The following is an 11,369-nucleotide window of genomic DNA, read 5'->3' on the forward strand; positions in this document are numbered from 1 at the left end:
GTTTTAATGTTTAAAGTTTGTATGACTGCAGCCCCTTACGCTGACTTCAAAAGGCAGATTGAAAAAATAGCATTTTCTTCGTAAATCCTAACAATACACAGAGTCACAATCATAAAACTAGTTAATCAGTCGATTAGTTCTTACCCACGAGGGCTAATTTCCTTCATGGATCATGGTCATTCCAATTGCCTTACCTTTTGTCAAATTTAGCAAGGTTGACATGATCAGTCTGCATACAGGTGGTAAGAATACAATTATTTCAATATTATGGAAAATAGATAAATGCAATGTGGTATCTTGTCTAGTCAAGAAATTTGTTCGTGAGGATATATCAGCAGATTAGACATCTCAGTATTCGGTAGCCTTGGCGGATGTGGGCAATGTTTTGTTTATTTTCTAGACGCATCTCGCAAAGTCGGGGTGAGCGGTAGCAGGCTCGGTCACCAGATTCAGGGCGGTGTTACGAAATCAGCCGGCGAGGGTGCGTACCAAAATATTTGGTGTCACTTTTGTGCGATTGGGCAGAGACTGCTTGGTGCGCTGTCGTAATTGCGGGAGTGTTCAAAGATAAAGCGTGAATATTTGCGTGTCTTTTACAGTGGCGGAGGAGACGAACACGGCATCTTAGGGTACTAGCTGCTTTTGCCTGCATCGATACAGACACCCAGCCATGGTGGATTACAGCAAGTGGAAGGATATTGAGGTGAGGAGGTGTATTTTTTAGTTATTTGGGTGATATCGCTGGTATGTGTTGTAAATGATGCCAACAATGATTTACTTTTGCATGTACCACGTGTTGTCAGTGGCAGGTTTTCAGACGGCAAACCATTGCAGATGATTGATGCCTGCCATCACCATGTACAGAAAGCTACATCCATATAGCATACTCTGTCAAAACACTCAAATATGTCCTCTGTTCACCCCCATTCAAAATTTGTGAGAAAACCCACCACTTCTGCTTTGCACATGGAGCTGCTGGGTGGAGGGAGATGAAAATTCAATTTTAGGAGATAAGAGGTGTAAGCTCTGGAACTGCTGGCATCCGTGCTGATCTGCCAATATACATCTTGCAGACCTATGTAATACTGCTTATGTAATTGATGCTCTTTGACTGACAGTATTTTTATGTAGTAAATGTGCACATTTTTATCATCTTTTTTGTATGACTGTGGTGTGGCTTTTTCAGTCTTTTGGTTGGCTTATTTTTTAACAAGGACTTGAGAATAACAATTATATGATTTGCATAAAAACAAATTTCCTGGTAAGTTGTGTTGTCAAAGTTACTTCGCAACTACATCCAGTCTGCCAAAAAGCATTCACTGCACCAAAATCCTGCTTGAATTCTGCATGCTGAACTTGGTACATGCATGTGCTGAGCTTAAACCAGGGAAAATTATGCTGAAATTTAAAACAATTTTGTTCACAAAATCTTAGCATCATCTTTGTTTGAACTGAGGCCAGTAATATCATGGCATTTTGAAACATTGGCTCTGAATGCACCAAAGTTTGCTCTGGTTAAGTTGATGCCATGCACCAATTTCAGACTGATGAACAGAGTACAGCGAGACATGTTCCAGTGCAGCATATATGTTTCGGTGTTGTTAAGCACAAATTTTTACTGTTTTGCTCCTCTGCTTGTGCTGTTTTGTACTGCTGCACACATCACAATTTCTAAAATGTGTTAGACTGTCAGGCTTCAGTTGCTGGAGGTGGTGTAAGGCCTAAGTATAATTCCTTTTTTGTAATTTTAAGTTTGTGCAGATCATGGAATATACATTGTTCTGGGTGTTTGAGCTTGGTAATGTAGAAATATGGTAACTGGGCCAGGGTACAATATGAAAACATGTTTGCTGCCAGATATCACCAGGCTTAAAGGTTGCAGATGGGGGGATAATTGCAAATGATATTGGCTTGCCTAAGCTCCTAAACATTTTTAGGTACTTTATGTCTAGTCAAATAAGATCTAATCTATTGATTTTTGGCTCAGTCCATGTGCATTAACCACTCTCCTGAATTACAAAATTGTAACTAGTATCTTTCTTTTTACATAACCAATCTATTGTAATTATTGAGGCTTCATAGCATCCTCAGGAGCTAAGAGTATATGAGATTTTCTAACTTTTGTGCAGGCAGGGAGAGAAGATGGCAGGGAATTGAACCCAGTATCTCTGGATTCTCAGATATGCAGTGAAACCACTTGTTTACTGGCACTATTGGCACCACTTGATTTAGTTCAACATACTGTAGCCTGATTACTTAGCATGCAATGACATAACACAAGACAAAGTCAACACAAGGAGCTTTATTGATCTTAAGAAAAGTTCCTGATTCAGACTGTGTTGTTACAATGATTTGAGTGCTGGTAATCATCATCATCCTGCAATTTCAGAACTTGTAAGAAATTTATGCTTAATACATGATGCCAAAATCTTCCAAAGTCTTTATATTTAAAGATTTTCAGTTGAAGCTTCCAAAGCTGGGATGCTCAGTGTTACAGGAGCCAAACCTTAGATAAGCATACAACATTTTGATGCCAGCAAAACTCAGGACTGTGTGGGATGAGCACTACGTGACCTCAGCTGTCGTGCCCAAACACCAAATAAACAACAAAAAGGCAGTTTGCGAAGCTGTTGGGCTATACCATGACTTGTTAAAGTTTGTCTGGCAGTCGGCTGGCAGTTTGTCTGGGTTTGCAGGTGTCTGATGACGAGGACGACACACATCCGAACATTGACACGCCGTCGTTGTTCCGGTGGCGACACGAGGCGCGCGTGCAGCGCACCAAGGAGCACCAGGAGGAGAAGGACAAGCTGCTGTCCCAAAAGAACGAGTATGTGGTAGTAGTAGGTGGGACAAGTAGGCTGGTTATGCCAAGGAATATTTGGCATTGGGGTAATGGCCCAACCAATTGTTTCTCTTGTTCTTGGGCTGAGAGGCCAGAAAATCAGCTGCTTTGCCTTCCAAAATCACTGCATCAGGCTCTTACCATTAAATGAGATATGCAAATACTACGGCAAAACGAAGAGGAGTATTGAGGGCCCATCATGATCAATTATTACTAATTCGTGGCGGATCCTGGCCGACGGCTACCACGACTTCCAAATGTTAGGCCTGGCTTGGGGGGGGGGGGCTACACTCTGTTGTGGTCATGGCCGGAGCCCCAGGATTATCGTAAATGATGGACAATGCTATCCCAAACGTATTCGTGGTTGGGCAGGATGCCAGCTGAGATAGTTTTTTCAATGTTCCGGAAAATGACCAAGGTTATTCCTCCCTTTAATGTAATGAAGTGTGTGTCTTTTCTATTCTACCAAGGAAAAGTGTGGCCTTGGGCTGTGTCTACTCGGTTCCGGAAAATTGACCAAGATTATCCCTCTCTTTAATGTAATGAATTGTGTGTCTTTTTCTATTCTACCAAGAAAGAGTGTGGCTTTGAGCTGTGTCTGCTCGAAAGAAGTGACAGTTTAAATGATGTTCACACATATGTCATGCCTTGCACTGTTACTCAAGTGCTATGATATGGAGTGGTCTTCAGCAGGCACGCAGTCAGGTGCGATGCTGGATATTTCTGATACTCCAATGTGTTGTTATCATTAGTGTAATTATAGCTGTATCAGTAGTCCGTGTGGTCGCCCCAATGAAGCTGAGGAATCTTACGCCTCACTTTTGATGTCTACCTGAAACCAGGTGTGTGGTGGCTGTGCTGGCAGGCAAATTGCAATATTTTCAGCCGTTTTGGAACACTGGTATCATTACGATTACAGCTACGTGAAACGTTTGGACGAAGCTAAGAGTAAGGTGAAAAAAGCGGAGCAAGATGGTTCATGTGAATTGGGTAGTTTGAAGAAATCCCTTCAAGAAATCGAAAAACAAACAGCGGACATAAAAAAGCAATGGTCGGAATTCGAAAACAAAGAAAAGGTAAGAAACTATTCATTTTGGAAAACCTGCAAAACCAATTCAATTGCTTACAGCTGGCGATCTCTCTGTCACAGGGAAAATCCTGTTGTCGAACCAATTTACGGTGATTTAATGCATTGACTCATCAGTAAAAAGGATGAGAAGACACACTAGCTTTAGCCTTTGTAGGTAGCTGCAGTTTTTCATTTGTGAACGTCACGTGGGAAGGGTCACATACGTCATACAGGTGATAGTTTCTCATATTTCTCAGACCGGATTTATTTAAACAGTTCTTTACATGTCGTCACATGTCATGACCTATTTTGTTCAAGATGATGCCTTGGAACGTAGACACCATATCGAGCGATGGCTTCTCCAAAACGGTCATCAACACCAAGCCCAAGAGGAGTGACGAGGATCTCACTGAGGAGGAGCGTGAGGAGAGAATGCGGGATTTTGTGCAAAAGTATGAAAAGGACATCAAAAAGTACGGCATGCTGCGAAAGTTTGACGACAGCAAACGCTTCCTCTCTGAGAACATGCATCTAACATCGGAGTACACGGCCAACTACCTGGTGATCTGGGCTATCAACCTGGAGATGGAAGAGGTACGCGCCCCCTGCCCCCCCCCCCCCCCCCACCGCACGGACGCATGTCAAGGATGACACGGTGCAGCTAGGTCCTTCAGGCTCGTAGGACAATTGTCTGCTCTCTTTGCCCGGTACTTCTTTTGTGTCTCTGAACCTCTGAACTTAACTCAAGTTAGTTTTTGTTTTTGTTTGACACAGGCAAAGCCCACGTTAAACTTTGAAAGTGCCTGCGTTTAAATAAACTAGGAAGCGAAATGCCGTTAAGTAGTTTGGATGTGTTTCAGCTGCTTACTAACAATGCCTTGTTATATATATATATATATATATATATATATATATATATATATATATATATGCATTCAGTTACTGTAACCCCCTTATGGTTTGGAATAATTCCTTTGCGCCCACAATATAACGCCGCTTTAAATGCAAACCGTCGGCCAGGTTTCAGAGGAAACGATTCGTCGACTGCCTATTTCGTGACGTCTTTTTTGCAGCTAAACGTGATGTCTCGAAGCGTTTGGAAGCTCCGGTAGCCACCGTGCGTGGCACGAGGCTCCTCACTAATCATCGACCTGTCCCGTCAGAAACACGACCTGATGGCACACGTGGCTCATCAGTGCATCTGCATGAACTACATTCTGGAGCTCGGAAAACAGATGGATGTCGACCCTAAGGCTTGCGTCGGCTCCTTCTTCTCAAAGTACGTGGTCACCACGTAGGACCGCCGTCGCTCATGCTCAGCCGTGTGCTGTTGTTTTTGGCCATGCTTCTGACAATTTGGCAGCTGTTATCGTGTTGTTATTTTTACTATTTTGCCCCGGTTTTCATGAAGTGTTCGGGGAGTTTTATCGGCTAAGATTGCACACGGCTAGCCTTATGTTGACGAACGGGAGTGGGGACTGACTGGCGCCGGGACAGAACGACTCGAGTCATGTCATTGTCGTGGCGTGTTGTCGGTGGACACGCCCCCTGGGCTGGAGCTCTCCACGCCAGCTCGTGACGGCTCACCAGGGCCGTCGATGGCGTCGCTATCGCCACCGGAACTCCGTGAACGGCGTGCGCTGACTGCGCGGCGGCCCAGCCCACCGCGATAACTGCGGCTTTCGGCCACGGCCCACACGTCGACAGCCTACGCCGCTTGAACGTCGTGTGGATTTTGACCTGGCTAGGGCTGGCAGTTTTAGTCGACAAAGCTGATGGCTTTGTGCGACTTAAGGTCCCCTTGACTCGGACCAAAGCATTGCAAACAGCGGAACATTTTGGGTGTATACCGGCCATACTGAATGAGACTATACGACTGCGCAGGGTTTTCTCGCTCGGTTCAGACCAGAGGCTGTTCTGGGGACTGGTTTTCGAAGATGTTACATAGGCCGCTGCCCAGTGGACTGTTGGCCCACGGTTGGGTCGGACGGCACTGACGTGGCTTTGTCGCCCGTAGACGGTACGCGTGCCCACACTGTGCGGCTATCGGCTATGGCGGGTGTATTCGACATCAGTCATGGCAACAGACCGAAGCGGGCGAATCTGTGGCTTACGATGGATAACACATATCCGGCTGCACGAATCCACCCGCTATCTCGCCGATGCCATTGTCCGGTCTCTCTTTCGTGACCATTCTGCTGGACCCCGAACGCTGCAGCACGGGGTCTTTAGGATCGGGGCCCGGCTTCGACACGTGTCCACCAGCCTTTTCACAGGTGCTGGGTTTAAGTATCCCTTCTTCGTCCAATAGGCTAGGATGTCTGAACTTGGATGGGGTTTCTGTTGTTGATCCAATTGGGTGGGCTATCCTTCGTTGAAATTGTTATGTTTCCACGCAGATAGAACATTATTCAAGATCCTTACATTCAGTAGTATTTTGCTTGCGTGTTAAGTTGTTAAGAATTAACATCACACTTGAAAAAAGAATCATTCATGCCGGCTAGAATGGCATGTAGCTGCAATTACTGGTTACGAATATTTAACCTTCAGAGAATGTCACGACGCAGCCGGGCCTCGCTGCGTCAGCTGAACACGTTACCTTCGTTAGAGCATGGGTGGATATCCTCGCGGCCGAGCTCGTGATCTTGGTCTCACTGACAAGCGGTATGCTCACACTGCTCACAGTGTGTGAGTAATAGCTGGCATCGCTCCGGTCGCTCAGAAACTGTCATCCGACACCAACACCAGCGAAAAGTCGAAGCCACAGACGAAGCCACAGGGAACGCAACTTATCCGACGTTTAGACGATCATGATAAGGCCTCAGGTGGTGCTCGCCGCCAGACAAGGCGGCGGGTCCTGCCAGGCGAGGGATATGTAGTCACCTCGCATAAAATGCGCGGTTTGTGCCTTGAGCAGCGCTTGGATTTGCTCAATGTCCTGTACCTGCAATGTAAAGATCTGGGATGACCAACAGTATGCGTCCAATTTGAAGTAGATCGTGTGTCATGATACACCGCGTGCTGGTGACATCGCGCAAGTTTTACTCGGCGTTTTGTTCGGAGCTTGCACTGCCCTAGACCACAACCACCCGGACGCTCTGTATTGTCCACACTTGGCCGTGAGTTCAGCTCTGTTCGACTGACCGGGCCCTCCCCTCCCGCTCCCCTCTGACAGGATCCAGGTGGCCGACGTCGAGTATAAGCGTGCCTTCGACGACGAGGTTCGCTCCTTCAAGCAGCGCATCCAGACGCGGGCCAAACAGAAGCTGGACGCCGCCATCAAGGAGTACGAGGAGGAGGAACGCAAGAAGCGGCTGGGACCCGGCGGACTCGACCCGGCCGAGGTGTTCGAGACGCTGCCTGAGGTACGGCTGCAGGCCTGCGGCGCTGCCTGGTGGGCGGGAACAGCTGGCGCCTAACACGCACCCCCGAACACGTGGCGAAATGTCGTGGCTCTTGGTGGGATGAGGGATCAGCCCCTATGGTATTTTTGTTCTCAGTATTTCAGGTAATGATATCGGGGTGTCATCTTGAATGCCGAGCCAGGGTGGCCATAGGTCCAGTAATTAAGGTTAAACGAGTTCAGCAGTAGAATGTAATTCCTCAGAGATTGCAGCAGAAAAGGTCACTAACAAAAGGCTCAGCACGTTCACGTCGGCGAGATAAAAAGGTTTAGCACGTTCACGTGGGCGAGCGCTGAAAACGGTTAACAATGAACGAGTCAGAGGATAAAGCATTGGCAAGACTGTGTGGTGTTACGGGATGCATGGTGTACTTATATAAGGATATCCTAGCTCATGAATAAATCGTAGTAGGTGCAGGTTTATCCATTGCATTCCCCCCTCCACCCTCCCCCTCCCTCTTCGCTCCTCTGGTGTACACGTTCGTGGTCACACTGACGGATCCAAGGACCCGACAGGAAATGAATGCGCTTTTTTCGTGGATCACGCTTAAAGTACTTGCTTCCCACATCAGGCGTCAGCTTTTTTCGTCTTCGGAATTGTGCACCATTTTAGAAGCACTCCAGTTCGTTGCCCATGCTCGGAAAGACGCGTAATTATTTGCACTAGCTCACAAGTGCGTTTTTCATTGGACCCCACCATGATTTCGTGCTGCCATGATCGCCAAATCGATCGCTGACACGATCGATTTGGCGGGAACTGGGAAGGTTGAGCATCACTGACTCTCATTGGGGTTCACGACGCACTCAGCTGCTGAGGCTATGTGACGTCGCCGTCTTCTCACCCTGGCAGGAAGGGCGGGCACTGCGGTGAAGCGAACGCCGTAGCTCTGGTTTTCCAGACTCACGCTCGGATCACATTTGTATGGACCTCCAACCCGATGGGGTACTGAGCAGTAAGAAGGCAGACGCTGCAACGAAGCTCGCTGCGTGTCAAGGGAGGCCGGTACCAGTCGATGTACCTGCTCGTCGAGATCTCAAGCGTGTGCTATCTATTCACGTCCGCGATACGTGGCAGAGCATGCTCGAGCAGCATCTTCACGCAATCAGGGGGGGGGGGGTGATGCCCGAGCTTGGGAATTAGGGCCCTCCCACGCAAAAGCCGCCTCCAGGATGCCGAGCCTTGAAGGTTTCGATTGGGTCATCCGCATGTAACACGCTGGTTCTACTTGTCACGACAGGGTATGCCACATTGTGACAGATGTGGGGACCGACTATTTGTTAAACATGTCCTCGTGTCATGCCGACACTATGAAACGGACAGGCGGCGGTGTCTGGCTAACACCTCCTCGGCGGCTGATCGGTCGTGACTACTGTTGCGAATTCGCAAATATGCTTGCATTTGTAGCACGCGTTGACTTTGCCATTATTTATGCTCAATCCACGGTGTAAGGGCACCAGTGGAACCGCTGAATAATAGCTGGCAACACATTTAGAGCCTAACGCCACACACATGGATGGTTGTTTTCAAGCGGCCGTAGAATGGCCTCCACACCGGGTCGCTTTGATACCCCAAACCGCCACCACGAAAGACAGGAAGCTTCGGTTCATGAGCGCGGGCTCCCCGGGGCGATGCACCAACACAGGGTATTGTGCTTAAGAAGATTTCAGGAAAAGCTGCTTGCGATGTTGAACGTAACGGCGTTGGTCAACGAGGCCTGCTGGCGCCTGTGACGGCGGGTGGGCAGCGCCTTCGCCCTCCCGTCTACTACGCCTGACCTTTGGTGGTGTCTGCGGCGCCGCACGTTTCGGGTCTCTGCCTGTATGCACTGCAGAGGCCTGTAAGCTGCTTTACAGGCTAGTTGCTGCCTGGGCATTTTACCGAGTCTTCAACATTTTACTGGGCCGCCTTCAAGCGCTAACTGATGTCGAACACTTGTGCAATAATTTGGAGTCTTGCTTACAATGCATTGCAGTCCCATTGATTAGGCAAAGCTCGTCGTTAACTGTGTGGTATTTTTTGGTTTTTGTGTTAATATTTGTGGTCCATCACGGAATCTCAGAGCTGTGGCCTGTTGTGTCTCGTTTGCTCTTGCTGGCATGGATAGCTGGGTTCTGTCCCTTTATCACTTGGTTAATTTGTGTGTGTTTCATTTTGTCCGTGTGTGGTGTGCTTCTTATCGGTTCATACTATCTCAGTTGTAAGAAGACACAATGTGTCCATCGCAACCAGACTCCGATGTCGCAAGTTTGGTTGTATTCTTAACACGCGTGATAACCCCAAGGCAACGACTATTACTTACGGGTTTCCAGCTCGCGTATTTTACCTCGCGGACTTCGCCCCGTGGCTGATCGCGCTCGCGTGTCCGACAGGCGCTGCAGAAGTGTTTCGAGACCCAGGACACGGAGCTGCTGCAGAGGACGGTGGCCGAGATGGACCAGGAGGAAGCGCGCTACCACATGAAGCGTTGCGTCGACTCGGGGCTCTGGGTGGCCGACGCCAAGGCCGCCCAGGAGGAGGCCGAGGCGGCAGCGGCGGCCGCTGCCGCCGGCGCCGGCGCCGGTGCCGACGAAGAGGTCTATGAAGAGATCAAGGGCGCCAAGGGTGCCAGTCCGTGATGGCGCACAGCGACGAAGACGACGCCACCTGGCGGTAACCAGAACTTGCCGCGCCGCGCGCCAGATGGCGGTAGAGGCGGCGGCGTGGATCGACCTGCTGCGTGTTTACCCGGTACGCACTCGACTTTTGAGTGCTCGATCGTGCTGGTGGACAAACAATGGTAATGCGTGCTGGAAAAGACGCGCTTCTTGGCCGAGAGAGTTTGGCCGGACAGGCGCGCGGGTTCTCGGCGACGCCACTGACTCGGCGCTGCCCTGCAGTGGGGGTGGCCTGGCCACGACTGCGAGGCGAGCTGTTTTTCACCCGCCCCGGTGCGAGGGTGGCTCTCGTGTGGCAACTGCCCGGCCGGAGCGGTAATACAGTGTTGTGATCTGGCTGAGCTTGGCACATCGGCTTTGGCGTCGGTGGGTCGGTCCGTCCTGGCCGGTCCCGCGCGCTGACGACAGTGCCGCAGCTCGCGACAGGCTGAAGCGGGCTCGGAGGGTGGGGGCCACCCACCGCAACCGACACCCGCGAGCCTGGCGCGTCGCCACGCTGCGCCGACGCCTCGTATGCTTTTCCTCAGTGAGACGCCCCTGCGGGACTTCCAGGAAATACCAGAATGCGTATCGCCCGGCTCTTCCCTGAGAATCGGCGTGTACGATCACCGATATCGCCAGTTCGCCGGAATCACCGGGAGATGGGAGATGCGTTTTATTCTGATTATTTGCTTTGCTTCTATGACACTTTGAAATGCATGGCCGGCGTTTATGAGCTAGTTGACTAGGGAGTCAACGAGTGTCAAGTGACGAGTGCCGCCTGCTTTGCTTGCATTTGAAGAGCGCACCTCATCTCGATCCTCCAAGTCAATTACTTCAGCTATTGGCCGCTTAAGACGCTTCAGTCATCATCTTGCGCGTCGAGAAGGCAATCAGTGAAATCAGCATTGTTCAGAACCTTTTGCCGGCCGCATCTCATGCTCGAGGGGCGGGCTAACTCCGAATGGAACTCACACCCACTCGCTGTGTCCTCGGGCGTTCAAGCAGCCGAGCGGTAAGACGTCCCGACCGCCGATTAGCTGGAATATCAAACCTCAGACCAGACTGGCGGCGTCGTGACGGCCGGCCTGGGCGACGGGCGGCCGCATTGTCGAGAGCCCTGGCCGCGGGAGCGGCGCTGCCGGCGCCGACGGGGCGCGCCAGGGACGCGCGGGACCTGCCGGAGGCCTGTGATTGTTTACCGAACTGGCGGCCGAGCCAGGTGGCGACTGATTGGACGCCGCCGCCGCCGCTTCGTCACGTGCGCGGGCGAGAGGGTGCGGCGTAGGCGGCGCACGCGGGCGGGGCGTATCCGGCGCAGTCGCGCACGCCGCCCGCTGCCCGTCGCCCACTGCCCGTCGCCCGTCGCCCACTGCCTAACCTAACCTAACCTAACCTAACCTAACCTAACCTAACCT

At 50.3% G+C, this 11,369-nt stretch overlaps 1 protein-coding gene across 1 annotated transcript; it reads left to right on the forward strand.

Moving 5' to 3' along the window:
- Positions 1-401: 401 nt before the first annotated feature.
- Positions 402-10,687, forward strand: Cdc37 (cell division cycle protein 37). Its single transcript, XM_037230966.1, has 8 exons — positions 402-481; positions 600-703; positions 2,697-2,830; positions 3,765-3,921; positions 4,233-4,508; positions 5,078-5,193; positions 7,090-7,279; positions 9,688-10,687. The coding sequence occupies exons 2-8, from the start codon at positions 671-673 to the stop codon at positions 9,931-9,933; spliced, it is 1,152 nt and encodes a 383-aa protein (XP_037086861.1). The 5' UTR covers positions 402-481; positions 600-670; the 3' UTR covers positions 9,934-10,687.
- Positions 10,688-11,369: the final 682 nt, after the last annotated feature.

The sequence above is a fragment of the Pollicipes pollicipes genome, unplaced genomic scaffold (assembly GCF_011947565.3).
Source record: "Pollicipes pollicipes isolate AB1234 unplaced genomic scaffold, Ppol_2.1 Scaffold_6686;HRSCAF=7923_pilon_pilon_pilon, whole genome shotgun sequence".
NCBI lineage: Eukaryota > Metazoa > Arthropoda > Thecostraca > Pollicipedomorpha > Pollicipedidae > Pollicipes > Pollicipes pollicipes.

Bases quoted from the DNA above. Each gene is read 5' to 3' on its own strand.
- Cdc37 (XM_037230966.1), top strand. From the start codon at position 671: ATGGTGGATTACAGCAAGTGGAAGGATATTGAG. The intron at 2,831-3,764 runs GTATGTGGTAGT...TTACGATTACAG, and splicing joins CTGCTGTCCCAAAAGAACGA to CTACGTGAAACGTTTGGACG. The intron at 7,280-9,687 runs GTACGGCTGCAG...CGTGTCCGACAG, and splicing joins TGTTCGAGACGCTGCCTGAG to GCGCTGCAGAAGTGTTTCGA.